The 17,747-nt window shown below is 32.5% G+C and overlaps 1 protein-coding gene across 1 annotated transcript in view; it reads left to right on the forward strand.

Moving 5' to 3' along the window:
• LRRIQ1 (leucine rich repeats and IQ motif containing 1) overlaps positions 1-17,747 on the forward strand; it is a 291,039-nt gene that overhangs the window by 138,468 nt on the left and 134,824 nt on the right. Inside the window, exons 11-14 of the mRNA XM_055085241.1 lie at positions 6,524-6,717; positions 7,239-7,366; positions 12,300-12,373; positions 15,832-15,925. Of these exons, the coding sequence (XP_054941216.1) occupies positions 6,524-6,717; positions 7,239-7,366; positions 12,300-12,373; positions 15,832-15,925 (490 nt within the window). The remainder of the gene's footprint in view (positions 1-6,523; positions 6,718-7,238; positions 7,367-12,299; positions 12,374-15,831; positions 15,926-17,747) is intronic.

Consider the following 17,747-nt stretch of genomic DNA (forward strand, 5'->3'; position numbering starts at 1 on the left):
AAATGTGCTTACTTAACATTCATTGTTAAATCATAATTTAACTGGGTGTATTTTTCTAAATTGAAGTTTATTTTCTTTCAGTAATTCATAAATATCATTCCGTTACTTTTTTACTTTCACTATTGCTTTAAGAAGTCAGCTGTCTGTTAAATTTCAGAAACTTTGAGGGTATTTTCTATGTCTTTTCAAGTATTTTTTTTCTTGTTATTCCTGTTATGAATTTTTATTCTGATGTGTCTAGGCATGGATTTCTTTTTAATTCATCCTCTTAGGGTCTGATGCAATTATTGAATATGTGATTTTCACTTTTAAATTTTATCTGTTAGCCATTATCTCTTCAAAAAGTTTTTTTCTTCCTCAATTTGTTGAAACGCTACACATATATTAGATTTTCTGACTCTTGCCTCCGTGTTTCCTATATTCTGTCTTTCTGTCTTTTTTTTGCTGCCTCTAGTTACTTTCTATATACCTATACTCCAGTGACAAATTCTGACTTGCTGTTAATCCTGGTCATTGAGTTTTTAATTTGAATTAATTCTGATTTTCATATGGGTCTGGTTTTGCTGGGATTTGTTATTTCTGCTAACTCTTACTTACGGCATCTTATTTCTTTGTGTTTTTCATGTGATTTTTTTTTTCGTCACCTGTTTATTTCCCTTGGAATTTAAGCTTTGTGATTATTCCTAGTTATGAGATTAAAGTTTGTTCTTTAGAGTTTTTTCAGATGCCGAAGGACACAAACAATCTAGAATCATTTGTGCTACATTTTTGGTGGAAGTTTTCTGATCACCATGAGAATGAATTTGAGTCGTAAACCTATGGGAAAGTCAGCTTGTATTTATTATTTTAAAGGAGGATTTTTTTCCCCTCTTACTGAGATTTGAGATAGGTAGTTTAATTTCCTGTCTTCAGTTGGGTATAGCTGATTGGGGTCCAGGTTTACTTGGAATTGCCTGTCATACTTGCCTCCTATTGGTGAATTTTAAGTTTTGTTTCCTTAAACTGTGAGGCTATAGAAATTGCTCTTCATATTCACCAGCTTTAACAAGTTTTCTCGCACTGAAAACTGGCTTTACTGTTCTGCTTGCTTCTCTTTGCCTACCATATCTATTTAGATTTTGGACTAAGAATTCTTTGCTTTCTTAACAGCTCATTTGGAAACATTTAAAAAATGTAATTACTGTTTTTAGTTATTTTCAGGGGTAAAGATCACAGTATCTGAGCAGAAATTTCTGGAAATGGAATTTTGTATTTTTTTCTAAGTAACTTTTAATCTAATCTACACAATAATATACGCTTATTGTCTATAAATTATGATGTGAAGTGATAAAATAATAAGTCATATTCCCACCATCCAGATATAGCCAGTATTGGTGAGCTTTCCCGATTGTTTTCTATCCATTTTAAAAATCGCACACACACACAAAAATTACGACTGTAGGGCCTTCCTGGTGGCGCAGTGGTTGAGAGTCCGCCTGCTGATGTAGGGGACACAGGTTCGTGCCCCGGTCCAGGAAGATCCCACATGCCGCGGAGCGGCTGGGCCCGTGAGCCATGGCCGCTGAGCCTGTGCGTCCGGAACCTGTGCTCCGCAACGGGAGAGGCCACAACAGTGAGAGGCCCGCCTACCGAAAAAAAAAAAAAAAAATCACTACTGTAATATTGTTTTGTAATTAACTTTATTCACTTAATAAATTGTGAATAATTGTACATGTCATAATTTTAAAAAATATTCTAGTTGAATTTATCAAGTAAATGATACTTGAGCAGAGATTCTGTCTATATCCTTTTTCTGTTTCTATGAGGACACAACACAGTCTTAGGACTTGTAGAACAAGTTGAGTTTTATATTACAAGTAAAGCTATTTTTGCAAAAAACAGATTTTCATATTTCTTGTAGAAATGTGGAAACTATAAATGCTTTACATGTGTTAACAGAGAAGATACTTCATGCCTATTATTTCAGGAAATTAGAAAAAATTGTCACATATAACTATTAAGAAAATAAAACTCTAATAAGCATAGCTAACACCTGAATAGAAATTCAAAACTCTTTGAGGAATAACAAATATAAAATGGTAAACAAAATGTCCTCCTTTATGGAGGAGGCATATTTATGAAAAAATGTGATCAAAATAAGAAATCACTTGAATGAACATGATCTGTAACAATTCAGACAATGATACCTACTTTTTCTATATAAGTAAATGTACGTAGGGTACAGTTTAGTTAAAGAAGGTTTAGATAATTAGTTCAGTAAAGTTTAATTAAACATGAGACAAAGCTTAGTAATACCTGTAATTATTAGAGTATACATAAAGAGATGTGCTCTAGGCATATATTTCATATTCTAATAGTAAAGTAACAACTAACTTGTTAGTACTTCTTTTGAGATGATGCAGTCAAAACTTTATCACTACTGAAATAGAATATCAACTTGAATTTTTTAAAAGTACAGTGATTTATAAAGTAATCAATTGTTGAAATATATTAAGGTATTATAGATTAATCTTACGGTGATCAAAAATCATACACACGTGAACTGCTGGTTGGAAACATTCATTTTCAGCAAATTTTCCTACAACTTACTAAGATGGGACATATTTAAAAGCTCATGAAAACATTGCTAAGCAATAGAGCAGGAAATTATATGAAAATGTTTTGATTGCAAAATTTTAGACTATCTATTAGCTTCCTCATGCTACAAATGATAAAATTATCTCATTTACAATTCCATCTCCCCCTAATAATTTTGTCAGTTATAATACTTTTGTTGTTCAGTGATTTATAAAAAGATGTGCTTTGATTAATCTATTTTAGTCAATACTACTCTATAAGAAAATAGAATAAATTAGGATATTTACACTTTTTCCAATCTTCTTTTCCCTTCACAATTTTTGTTTTTCACATCAGGATTTATGACATCAGATCAGGATTTATGACTCTATCTTATCTCCTCTAGCAGCATTAGATCTGTATGAAAATGGGTCAATACCAGTCTTTTTTATGACAAACTGCTTCTTTCATCTTCTGCTTGTCTGGATTACATAGTTCATTAACTCTTTTTACATCTTATTTTTCAAAGAAGGACTAGTGGGGGCTTCCCTGGTGGCGCAGTGGTTGCGCGTCCGCCTGCCGATGCAGGGGAACCGGGTTCGCGCCCCGGTCTGGGAGGATCCCACGTGCCGCGGAGCGGCTGGGCCCGTGAGCCATGGCCGCTGAGCCTGCGCGTCCGGAGCCTGGGCTCCGCAGTGGGAGAGGCCACGGCAGAGGGAGGCCCGCATACCACAAAAAAAAAAAAAAAAAAAAAAGAAGGACTAGTGGATGCTATATTCCCTGAATTCTTTCACATTCAAGAGTATCTGTCAGTTGCCTTCATATTTGAATGAAAATATAGCTGTGCATTCTATTTTTAGGTCACATTTTCACTTGGTATTTCATGGACATTGCTTCGTTGCATTTTGATATTGTGTGTTGCAGTGGTTAAACTAGAGGCTAACTTGATTTTACTCCCCCAAGACTGGTTTCTGCCCAGATACCTGAATAACATTTTCTTTGTCCTTGATTAATAAATTTAGCAAGACGTCTTATTGTCAATAAAACCACATAAGTTTTTTCGTGGAATATAATGTCCTTTTCAAACTATAGATTGTTATTTCTTCATTTCTGAAAATTTTTGTTTTTTATATATTCGAAAACTTTTTTGGCTTGGTTCTGTTTTTCAATCATGGATGATCCATATTTTGATTGACTTTATCTGTTATGTCTATTTTTATTTAATTAATGTAATCTTGCTGCTTTATCTTCTGCTGCTTCACATTTTGTTCTCAGCGTGATTATCTCTTCTCGTGAGCAACTCACTCTTTAGCCCTCTGTCCTGTACAACATTTTTTCTAAATTATTTATTAGTTCTGTCATGGTGTTATTTTGGTCCATTTGTTTACCTACATCTGTTATTTTAGTATCTTTGAATTCTTGTTACATTAAATTTCTGTAAATATTCTTCCCTAGCCCAAAACATTTTCAAAACATATTTTCTTCTTTCTCATGTTTTCTTCAGAATAGGATCCTTACTATATTAGTTATATACTTTGGTGAAGCAGAGTACCCCCAAATTTAGCGATTTAAAACCACAGACATTTATTACCTCCTATTTTCTGTGGATCAGGTATCTGGAATTGCCTTAGTTGGTGGTTCTGGCTCAGGGTCTCTCTTGAGGTTGCAATGAAGCTGTCAAACAGGACTGCCATCATATCAAGGCTCAGTGAGGCTGAAAGATCTACTTTCCATCTCACTTTTTCCTTTAAACCTTTGATCTTAAAATCTAAGAGGTATGCTCCCCTGTCTATGTACAGTGTTCCCACACTTTGGCTATCTAACAAACCCTTCTGATGGATGACAGCATCAGGTTTTCTCATTTTTCTTCAGTTCAATAACCATTTGGTGATGGTGGTGGTCAGGAATAAATACAGAATAACAGTTCTATTCAGTACTTGCTGTGATTTTTTTCAAATATATTGTTTTAAAAAATATTATACAAGAAGTGCATTCTCATTTTAAAATTTTAAAAATAGAGAAGTATACAATGTAAGCAGTGAAACTTTCTCTCTCTGCTTACCCCATTCTCTTTCTTATTTTGCAGTAGTAACCACTGTTCACACTTGCTTACAAATCAATCCAGACCTTGTTCTACGCAATACAATTAATAGATGTGTAGATTGAAAGTCAGGTATATTCAATAGCTAAAAGCCTATGTATGCACCTTAGGTTTTGCATACAGTAGTACATCATGGGCATACTTCTATGTCAGACTACTTCATAGTGAAGATTATACGTATTCATATGATAGATACTCCATAATTTATTTAACTATTCGCTACTGATAGACATTTAACTTTTCTCCATTTCTTTGTTTCAATAATATGGCAAGGAATTTCTCTATATATTACTTCATAGTTGTGTGTATGTGTGTGTGTTAGTATATAATGGATTCCTAGAAGTAGAAATGCTCAGTCAAAGATTCCTTAGTATCTGAGGCTTGAAATCATGATAATTTCGCTAGATTGGAATCTCTGATGGGTTGTTGAATAGATAAGTGTAACTTCTCTGTATATTGATTGAGAATCATGGTGTCTTAATATCTGAAGTTAGCTGATAAGCTTTATTTAATTCTTCCTAGCCTAACATGTCACACACTGATAGTTGTTTCTTACATATGTAGGCAGCCCTAAGGTGGAAACACGTGTGGCATGTTCGAGGGAACAGCCAGGAGGTCAGCATGTTAGAATGAACCAAGAGAAGGGGACAGTAGCAGAGGATGAGTTCAGAGATAGGGTTTCCATTTTAAGGACTTTGGAGGATCTTCTCTCCATTGTCAAATATCTAACAAGTAGTCTACACTCACTGTCTTCACTTCCACTGCGCTGTGGCTTTCATCCTGTTTACTCCGTGGATGCCTGTAGCAAAAGTCTTCGGCTGCTTCACTACTTGTCAAGCAGTGGCCTCTTCATACTCCTTTGCCCACTCTGGCTCACACTGTTGACCGTATATAATTTAGTGTAAATAAAAATGCCTTTGATAATGGTAAAATGCCTTTGTAAAATTGTAAAACTCCCATCATCACAGAATCTCATCTGCCTTTTCCTCTCCCAATTGTTCTGCTTTATGTGCTATTTCCTTTTATTTTTAGCTTGTGTGCCAAATCCTTTACCTTTCTTCAGCACTTCAGCGTGTAACCTAATATTACACAGGGTAGTAACTACAGAGAACATATGTAGTCCAATATTCAATCTAAATAAAATTTTCTAGATGTTTAATATCTTCCATGAAATTTTTACAGACTTCCTCAGCATCTCTTTCCAGTGCTAACTATGATGACTTATTTAAACAGCCTTATCAGGTTTTTTTTTATGGCCACTGAGCTATAGTCTAAGACTCCTCTGATAGTTTTTAGATTGGAATCATATTGATTTTAAGTTTATCTGAGTAAAAAGGAGGCCACTTGTGACAATCTTATAATACCAGAAGAATATACTAATATTTTATTGGTTTTAATACAGTTGCACCTACTTCATTTGTGAATCTAAGGTAGATATTTCTATGGTAGAAAAATTGCATTCTGCAATTACATTCTGTAGTTACATTCTGCAACAACCTGAACCAAGCATTGAAAATTCAAAGACCTTGGAATTGAATTGAAAACTGTTATTTTTTCAATGATTCCTCCCTCTCCCTTGTTCCATTGTCAATTGAAAATAAAACATTCAATGCCCAATGTATGACTTCTAGTATTTTGTTCAATTTTGAAGTGATATATAATTAAGTCATTCAAAAATACGTCTCTTAGGCACAAGTTTAAATAATAATACATTTTACACTTACACATTTTTCACCAGGAACTTGGGCTAAGTCTTATAATTAGGAATATTGGAAATAAAAAGATGCAGTTATTTAGAAAAAAATTGAAACTCTAGAGTCTGGAAGAATGTATGATAAAGTGATCATGGAAATTTTTTTCTTCCAGGTGGCTTAGAATCGTTGAAAAATCTTCAGCAACTAATTTTGGACCATAATCAGTTAATTAGTACAAAAGGTCTTTGTGATACGCCTACCATTATATACCTGGATTGCTCACATAATCATCTTACTGAAGTTGAGGGCATTGAAAACTGTGGATTGCTCCAAATACTGAAGTTACAGGGAAATTATCTAAGTGAGGTAATTGCTTTGAATTAATTGATTTCTGTGATTAACACAGCATTTTTCTTTTGCTAGAAATATCAATCATACATTTTAAAAGCAGTTTTAACTTTTATTCTTTTTACTTATCAGCTGTATTTGATTTCCAGTTTAAACTATTATATACTTTTCACTATTTAAAAAATGTTCAACATAATTACAATACCTTATAAGAAATCTAATTTAACATTAGTTTTTTATAATACTAAAATATAGTAGATCATAACTTTTCAGTTATGATTCAGTGTGTAAGTGGGACCAAGTTTATCTGAAATTCTAATTAAAATTTGTCACAAAGTATTAAAAAAATGCTAACTATGAAAATCATTATTGGAAATTTTATTCATACTAAATTCTCATAATATTATACTTTGATTTATGATGTGCTGTTTACCAGAATATGTCTGTTGTTAGTTTTGGTAGGTTTTATTGTTTTAAATTTGGCTAAATGACAAAAATATTTTGCTTAATATAAGCTAATAACCCAAATTTAAATATAGCTTCCATCCTTGGAGAATCATGTTCTTCTAAGAGAATTGCACTTGGATGATAACAGCATTTCAAGTGTGGAAACATTTTCTTCATATTGGCTGCCTTTACTACAAATCCTGAGTATCTCTCAAAACAGGTAAAAATATAATTTGCTTAATTAAGCTTAAATGCAGTGAATGATTAACATAAATGTGTGATCTTCATAATAAGTAGAAAAGCTGTTAGGTTTTTCCAGTAATTCAAGGAATGTACATTACAATAAATTGGACATAAATTATAAATATAACTTCATAGAATTAAAAAAAAGTGTATTGACATATCCTCAAATTTTAGTAGAATTTTAATTGTCACTTATCTTACTCATTTTGTTTCTTCTCAAAAATGTACTTATGGAAATCTCTCAGGGCAGGTTTGTTTATATTTATAAAGATATAGTTCTTGGAAAATACAGGAGGTAGTTAATTTAATTCAGAAGGACGTCTCATTCTCTCAAATGGTACTTATTAAGTCCTGGAAGAAAGATTTTTAATCTGCTCTCAACTTGCATATCTTTTTGTAACTGTTAAGATTGATTTAAATTTGATTTCCCTAAGGATATAAAGTAACACTTAAAAAAAAATACCTTAACATTAAGTCGAGATGGGTACCTGCCACAGAAGATCCACTTAAAACCACCAAACATCTGGATCTTTGCAGAGAATAACTGTCTAAAACCAAAACAGGAGCAAAATATGTGTATGTCTACCTCTGTTTAATATTTCATTGAGACCTATTCACCCTAATATGATTAATTTGTTCATCAAAGGCACAAGGAGTAGGGGAAAGGAACTATCTTTAACAAGAAGTTGCTTCTGTGAGTTATACAATTCTTGCAAAACAAGTGAACAAGACAACTCAATGTTAATATATACGTACCTGTCCCCTCCCAAACATAGTTTTCTCTCAATCTCTGTCACAATAGTGCTCGTCCTTTGAGCATATATGTCCTAAATGATTTAACTTTCACCTATTAAACTATTCTACTATTTGACAGATCAAAAACTGAATCTGTATTTTAAAATTCCCTCAAATTATTTTAATCACATCTAAAATATGAAAGTTGATTTGTCTTTAAAAGGATATTTACCAGGAACAGCACTGTCAGATACTACTATTTAAATAATTTGGGCCATCACAAACTTATTGGATCTTTTCACAATATTTTTCAGGTAAGAAATACAATTTCAATAGAAATACTCAGCTATGCTTTGGACATATGAAGTAAATCACTCAGTAATTGACATATCTAGTATATTTTATAGAACTAGATCTCAAGCCACATTGATAAGCATAATAATCTTTAAAGAATTTAGAAAATATTTAAATCAAGAACATCATTTGAGAAATAATGCCTTTATTTCTTTGGACAATTTAAGTCATCAAAGAAATATTCTGCTTTTAAAAATTAAAATTAACACTAGCTGATAGATTTTTACCCTATCAATATGATGTGCCTTGTTTCTCATATCAATCTGATATGACCAGGAATTTTATAATTTTATAATAAACTGGACTATTAAAAAAATTTTAGAGTTGATAACAATAACTGGGATACTTAAACCAAATAATCCATATCTATAATTTTGTTTGTTTAACTTTATAACATTTGGATATTGAGGTGGTGTTTGCCATTTTAGGGGATACAAAACTGAGTACCATATGTCCTGACCCTCAAAAAACTCTTAGATGTAAAATAACAATTTGTTGAACTTAGCTATATAAAAAAGTGGTGAAATTATTATATAATATATGCTATTTTGAATTTTTAATAATATTGTCACTTATATTTGAAGATATTTTTAATGGGTCTCTCAAAGCTCTTTGCACAAGTAACCTCCTACCGTTTCCAGGAGGATGAAAGAATAAGTCCTGAGGACACCAGGGAGATGAGATTGATAGAAATGAACATATAGAGTAGTGAAATTATTTCCTAAAATCGTAGTGAAAAATTATCTTCAAACTTGGGATTTTTCACCATAAGCTAATATCATTAACTGTAGAAATTACCCATTTTATGTTAAGCTTTTACACATGCATTGACTTTTTAAGAACTATTTTAGGTTTGATAAAACTCAGGGTCAACAGATCTGGGTTTGAATTCTGAATCTACAACTTATCTGTCAGTTGACACTGATTAACTCTTTTCTCACTACCTAATCCTCAGTTTTTTCACTTGTAAAAAGGGTGGTAACACCTACCTTACCTATTTTATGGGATTTTAATGATTACCCAAAAGGAAAATATACGTCAATACATTTTGAAAACCTGAGAATTTTGTAAATGTGATATTTGGATTTGTGTGTGGTATGTCTTTTAAATTGTATGTGTTTTTCTTTTAATTTTTAATAAATATGTTCATCACGAGGAAGAAATTATGTGCCCATATGCTTTTTTCCAACAAATGAAATACATATAAAGAATGATACTTAGTACATATTGTTTGAAATACGTGTTTCATCCTGACTTCTGTTTTAAATTTTCATTAGGACATGTGACTGTTTTAAGTTTTTCTCAGTGGAGTTCTAACTGGAAGACTTTCCAGCTTCATAAGCCTTTCTACTTCCAGTGAGACCCTAAGTAGGAGCAGAAAGTGGAAACTATTACCCATTGGCTGCTCATTGTACAAATCTTTTGCTTTTTGTCGTCTTTGAAATTTATATCTTTTTTATGCCCAGGGCTAATGTGACAAGGTCAAATGGTATTAGGTTTTCACTAATGTCCTTTGTCTTTCTGGTTTGAATTTTCTTAGAAAAAATATACACAGAATGTCAGTAAAAGGAAAAGTTCTAGAGGTTAAAATAAAAACAATTCTACTATTAGGTTTCTGCCATCCTAATGGTGAATAAATAGCCAATTTTCTTGATTAAAATTTCCAAAAAGGAACATGATTCTAAAAGCATGGTTATCTGAAAAGCCAAAATGTCGATATTATGAAAAATATGTGGTCAAACCAAATATTTCTTCACCTGAAGAAATACTTTATTTTTGCAAAGGGAATTTTTATTTTTAATTCTAAAACTTTATTGGTTATTTTTAGTTAATGTCTTCATATAACCTATATGTTACCAAATATTGCCATATAACTTATTGGTTAAAAACATGAGATAGTCTGAAAAAAGAGGAAAAACTCATTATCTATTAATCTTTCAAAATCCTTTTAGGAGGGTAAAGATTTAGCATTAGAAATATACTAACGGTAAAAAAGAAACAAGAATTTTCTTTTAATAAATACATTTATTATCATTGTATTTTCACTTAAATAACTTAAATTTCTTACTTGTAGTAATGATCTAGAATGCCTGAATAGGAAATGTCACAAAATTAGGACTTGAATGCACTAATTACGGTTTGACAAAGTTTTAAGTTTCTTTTTCAGTGTACATGTGACATTTCAGTAAATTTTTTATTAAAGAGTGTGTGTACAAATTATGAACTGTATATGCAAATGTAATGGCCAATATTTGATCACTTTTTCTTTTATTACCTTGGATTTTTCCCCTGGAAATTGTTTTTAAGAAGCAGTGCTGTATAGGTAGTGTAAATAGTAATATTGTACTTAGGATTGGCTACAATCAGAGAGGTCTTCCAGACTCCTTATTTAGTCTATTTTATCATCAGTAGCATCTTCTGTCTCTATTCTAATGCAGAACAGGATAATACAAGAGAGGAGTTAATGTCAGTACAAGGGTTGGCTTTGTGCCATGAGGCTTCCAGTCACAGTATTATCCTGTAAGCTTCTGATCTTAGAATAATAGTACTTTTTTTTTTTCCTACCACGGCATGGTGTTGGTAGAAATAAAGATGTAAAAATCTCTGCCAGGTAAACTGGAGGGACAATATAAAAAAAACAAGAAAGTAGAAGTGGAAACGAATGCATACTTTTTTTTCTTTTTTGTACCAGAAATACTCATTTAGTGGAAGTGTATTTTGAACATATATGGATCTTCAACATTTATAGAGGGGATTAAGTTCAGATTAGTTTTGTATTTGTGATGAGAATATATTTTATACAAAGTAATTTTTATCTTGTTTAAAGATTTAGATGAACTAGCTTAATTTTTATTGCCAAATAGCTAGGGTAATGTGATATTATGTAACAAAGTAAGTGTAAACTTGTCTTAGTTGGAAATGTAAATCAAACTAAAATTAATTTTCCCTTCATAGCTTTTGTTATCAATACAGTGAATATTTTCAGGATCACTTATGTTCCTTGTTTGATTATGGGGTCTTAATGACAATTGTATCTTAGAAAATGATAGAAACTTTTAAAAGTAGGAGAAAAGTTTATTATTATTAGAATTTGAACATGCTTGTTTTAATTATGAGTATTAATTTTAAAAATTAGTATATTTCTGCCAAATTTAAGTCTATTCTATCAATAGAAAACAGTTTCTATTATGTGTTCCTTAAATGAATATTTCCAATTTAAAAATAACCCCAGTGTAACCTTTTGCACTTACAGGACTTATAATACTTTTAATCTAGTAAACGAAACCTTTTTAAAATTAGAAACAAAACTAGTGACTCTAATTAAAGTTATATTGTTAAAAAGTAAAAATACATATTTTTTATGTTTTTACCTCTTAATGGTTTGTTAAATGTTTGAGCCAGAAAAAACATACATAGAAAATATGAATTCTGTGTAAATTTGGCCATATGCAAAGATAAAACAGAACTATAACAACAAAAAACCCATTTATTTTTATTTAAATACCAAGTACACATTAAGCTTCATGATAATTATGATTGATACTAGCAATTCCATGGTAACTTCTCTTTAGAAATAAATATAAATCTTTCATTATAGAATAAATACTTAAAATCTTATAATTACTGCATTTTAATAAGTACTGTTAGTAAAGATTATATTATTGTATTCTATTGTGAAAATGCAGTTGTATATAGTTATACATTTCTGCCAAATTTATAATTTATAACATTATATAATTGTCATATAAATATATAATTATATCAATAATATTAAGAACATTCCAATTTAAAATTTTTATAAATTCCATTTTGGTTTTCAGCTTGACAAAAATCATACCACTTTTTCATTTTGTCTCTTTGGAAAAACTAGATATCAGCAACAATTGTCTTTCTGGTAAGTTTATAGTAATATATAATTGTTTTTTAAATAATAGGCTTTTGAATTTCTGTTCCAAGTATGGTAAGGCGTTGTTTTGGGTAAATGAGTTAATGGCATTTATAAATAACATATCTATACAAAATGGTGTAGAGGAGGAAAAATTTCCTCTACCTTCTCAGGCTAAGCCTGAGAATTAAACTGATGTTAAGTCAGATAAACAGAAAAAGAGAATACAAGTTTTAATTGTTTTTTTTTTTTACATGGACATGGGAGTTCTCACAAGAAAATAAAGACCCCAAGAAGCAATTAGAGTTGAACTTACATAGTGAGCTGGACAAAGAGTAGTAAATTGTGAAAATGTGATGAGGCAGAGGGGCATGGGCTACGGTAGTTAATTGGATGGAAAAGTGACTAGGAAACAGAGGCTAGTTTAACAGGTTTGTTTGTATACATATCTCTTGGCCTGGACTTCCTGTCCATGTGATAAGAATGTCCCTTTGCTTCTGGTATAGGTCGAATATCTTTCACATAGGAATTTAATCTCCTGCTTTGAAGAAAAAGAAGGAAGGTCAGAGGGCCCTTGCATCTGCTCTTTTTTAAGTGCCTTTAACTCAAAATAGTCAAAATGCCAGAATGGCGTACTGAGGTGCCGTGTATTCTAAACTCCTTCAAATGTGTGGTGAAATAATTTAATTAAAAATTTCTCTCCACTTTTAAAATCATATTACTTCCATATCTTTCTGGTAAACCTGGGAAAATGTCAGAATTATATTCTTATTTAAAATTCATATATCTTTTACCTATGAAATGAATAGCCTAATGAAGATAAGTAAACAAACTTGTGTAAGTTGTTGACTCCTAACCAGACATCCATTAAAAGTTTATTAAATTAGGGCTTCCCTGGTGGCGCAGTGGTTGAGAGTCCACCTGCTGATGCAGGGGACACGGGTTCGTGCCCCGGTCCGGGAGGATCCCACGTGCCGCGGAGCAGCTGGGCCCTTGAGCCATGGCCGCTGAGCCTGTGCATCAAAGTTTATTAAATTAAAGAATGATGAATTGATTTGGTTAAACAGTCCCTCCCCCCAAATTTCCCCATCCCCATTTTCAGCCAGTCCCCTCATAGAGACAATCACAGTTCTAAATTTGTCACCATAGGTTAAATTTGACTGTTGTTCATCTTTGTATTAATGAGATCAAATAATATTTGCTTGGCATTCATGTGACATTCCACCACATCAGTTGTTCAGTTGTTTGTATAGGTAGTCTTTTTTTTCTGAAGTGTAGTCCTTTGTATAAATATATTACACTTTGTCCATTATCCTGTTTATTGATATTTTAATTGTTTGCTGTTTGAGGCTACTATGATTACAAAGTTCCTATGGAAATTCTTGTACAAATATTTTTGTAAACATATGTTTTCAGTTCCCTTGGGTAAATGTTCAGAGTGTAATTACTGGATAATAGAGTAGGTGCATGTTTAACTCTCTAAGAAACTGGTAAAACTGTTTTCCAAAATAGTTGTAACATTTTATTTCCCCGCTAGTGATGTGTAAGAGTTCCAATCGCTCCATTCTTACAGGGTTTTTAGTATTTCATTGTGTTATCTCATTATGGTTTTAGTTTGCATTTCCCTGATGGATAATGATATTGAACCTCTTTGCATGTATTTATTGATGATTTCTGTATATTCTTTTGTGTCTATTCATGTGTCTTACCATTTTAAAAATTTGGTTATTTGCCTTTTATTGATTTGAATAAATTCTTTATATATTCTGGATGAAATTCTTTGTCAGACATGTTTTGTGGATGTTTCTCCCAGTCCCTCTTTTACCTATTAATTTTGTTAACGATATCTTTAGATGAGCAGAAGTTTTCAACTTTGGTGAAACTTTATTATTTTTAATAGTTTTTGCTCTCTGTGTCCTTTGTAATATTTTTCTACCTCCAGATTGAGATGATTTTCTATGCTTTCTTACTTTCTTGTAAGAAAGTAAGAAGTCTTGTACTTTAAGTTTTTACTTTTAGGTCTGTGATCCACCTCAAATTAATTTTTATGAAAGGTTTGAAGTAGAGGATGAGTTCAGTTTTTAATATGGATATTTAGTTAACTGTTCCAGCAACATTTGTTGAACAAACTATTTTCATCATTGAATGACTTTGATGTCTTTGTCAAAAAATTGATTTACATTTTGCCTATGTTGGGATGTGTCCCTATTAACTGATTTTCTCTTAATGATAAGTCATATTTTCCTATTTCTTTTTATGTCCAATAATTTATAACTGTATGTTGAACATTGTTCGTAGTACAGTTTGCTCAGTCTGGCTGTTGTTGTCTTCCTTTTAAAGGGTATTAAGTATAATTCTGGCAGGCAGTTAAAGTATTGGTGGATAATTTTGCTGCTGTCAGCCTTAATTTCATTCCCTCCTAGGACAAGTCATTTTAGTTTTCAACTCTCAGTGCATGCCTCTACCCCAGGGCATTGTCTTCACTCCTAATGCATGGTCTTTCTGGATTTTAGCTGAATCTCTGAGCTATTCAGTTGAGTCTCATCTGACGGGGCTGAAATTCCAATGTCTTTCACTGCTGCATGAACTATAATGTCATCATTCGGCTCTTAGCCTGATAGCAGGTTATCTCTGCTAGGTTTTTCAGAGTGTTGCCCTGCCTGTAACTCCTAGCACTCCAAGGACCTGTGGCAAATCCTCACATAGACTTCTTCCCCCAATTTCCTCCCCGCAACATATGCACACACAGCTTCTTCTCAGAACTTTTCACCATAAATTCCAGCTTCACATCTAAACTTTGCCTCCTCACTCAGCAAAACAGCCTCTTTGCTTGGTTTCCACTTTTCTTGCTCTAAGGTAAAATGCATTTAGGCAGAAAACCATTGTGATTGTCAGCTCACCATGTGTGTTTCCCTTTTCTCTGAGTGAGGCTTAAAAACAGGTGCTTCATGTTTATTGCTCAGTTTTATGATTGTTTTCTGTGGGAGAGTAATTCTGGTATAAATTACTCTTAATGTATCCTAGATTGACCTACTATTTTTACTTTTGAAAGTATAAATATAATTCTGTTTAGGCATACGTTCAATTTTACTACTATCCTATTACTTTTGATTTTACTTTTTTAGATTTTATATTTACAATATGGGGCAAACTGCCCTAAGCCCTTTACATACATTATCTCATTTAATCCTCACCCTATGAGATAGAGATGAACCTGAGTCATCAAGCAGTTGTATGATTTGCATAAATTCACACAGTGGCTAAATGGTAGAAATATGTATTTTGACAGCAGAGTCTATGTTCGTAATATGCTCTCCTTTTAAAAGCATATCATATTCTGCAAAATAAATATTTTTTGTTGCCTTGCTTTAATAGCTAACCCATAAATAAAATGGTCATTGATTTATGATTATTTTTCTTTATCTGTGATAACTTTCATAATAATTTTTATTGTTTATTTTCTATAGATCTTACAAGTGCCCTAAGGTGGTTTGATGCATGCTTTTCTCTCCATGAATTGTCTCTCACTGGAAACCCACTTCTTCAAGAAATAAACTGGAGGTAAAGAAACAATGTTGCACCCTATGTACATACTTTATTACAGTTGCAGAGAACATAGTTTGATGAAAATTGTTCTGTGTATACTAATTACTTGGGAAAAGTTAATAAAAAATAATTTTAAAGTTACTCAAAACAAAACAGGTTTGTAAAAATAGTTTAAAAAATATCTTCTACCTAAAATAATTTTTGTACATGTATGAACTAATGCAAATTTGAAATGATAATTTTGATCCATACCATGGATTATGTGACACTTTTAGTATGATGTCAACTTAGGTTTTGTGTTTATAGAAAAGACATTTGCTGGGAATTACTTTTTGAGTCATCTAAATCCCATAGCTTGCTATTTAAAATTATTTCCTTTCTGCCAGTAATTTGATTTTGTTTTATTTTCTGAAAAGAGAAGGTTGGTATCTGTTAAAGTATGTATTATAAGTATATGTGAATTCATGCCTCTGTTTGGAATATGGCAGTACCTAGATGTAAACGAAAAAAAAATTTTGTGATTTTTTTTTAAACTTTAAAAAAAAATTAATTTTATTTATTTTTGGCTGCATTGGGTCTTCATTGCTGCACGTGGGCTTTCTCTAGTTGCGGCAAACGGGGACTACTCTTTTTTGCAGTGCACCGGCTTCTCCTTGCAGTGGCTTCTCTTGTTGCGGAGCACGGGCTCTAGGTGTGCGGGATTCAGTAGTTGTGGCGCATGGGCTTAGTTGCTCCATGGCATGTGGGATCTTCACGGACCAGGGATCAAACCCGTGTCCCTTGCATTAGCAAGTGGATTCTTATCCACTGAGCCACCAGGGAAGTCCCTTGATTGTTTTCTTTTTTTTCTTTAATTTTATTTTATTTATTTTTTTCTACAGCAGGTTCTTATTAGTCATCAATTTTATACACGTCAGTGTATACATGTCAATCCCTATCTCCCAATTCATCCCCCCACCCTCCCTGGCTTTCCCCGCTTGGTGTCCGTACGTTTCTTCTCTACATCTGTGTCTCAGTTTCTGCCCTGCAAACCAGTTCATCTGTACCATTTTTCTAGGTTCCACATACATGAGTTAATATACGATACTTGTTTTTCTCTTTTTGACTTACTTCACTCTGTATGACAGTCTCTAGATCCATCCAAGTCTCTACAAATGACTCAATTTCATTCCTTTTTATGGCTGAGTAATATTCCATTGTATGTATGTACCACATCTTCTTTATCCATTCATCTGTCGATGGGCATTTAGGTTGTTTCCATGTCCTGGCTATTGTAAATAGTGCTGCAATGAACATAGGGGTGCATGTGTCTTTTTAAATTACGGTTTTCTCTGGGTATATGCCCGGTAGTGGGATTGTTGGGTCATATGGTAATTCTATTTTTAGTTTTTTAAGGAACCTCCATACTGTTCTCCATAGTGGCTGTATCAATTTACATTCCCACCAACAGTGCAGGAGGGTTCCCTTTTCTCCACACCCTCTCCAGCATTTGTTGTTTGTAGATTTTCTGATGATCCCCATTCGAACTGGTGTGAGGTGATTCCTCATTGTAGTTTTGATTTGCATTTCTCTAATAACTAGTGATGTTGAGCAGCTTTTCATGTGCTTCTTGGCCATCTGTATGTCTTCTTTGGAGAAATGTCTACTTAGGTCTTCTGCCCATTTCTGGATTGGGTTGTTTGTTTTTTTAATATCAAGCTGCTTCAGCTGTTTATATATTTTGGAGATTAATCCTTTGTTCATTGATTCATTTGCAAATATTTTCTCCCATTCTGAGGGTTGTCTTTTCTTCTTGTTATGGTTTCCTTTGCTGTGCAAAAGCTTTTAAGTTTCATTA

This window comes from Physeter macrocephalus, chromosome 6 (genome assembly GCF_002837175.3).
Source record: "Physeter macrocephalus isolate SW-GA chromosome 6, ASM283717v5, whole genome shotgun sequence".
Taxonomy (NCBI): domain Eukaryota; kingdom Metazoa; phylum Chordata; class Mammalia; order Artiodactyla; family Physeteridae; genus Physeter; species Physeter macrocephalus.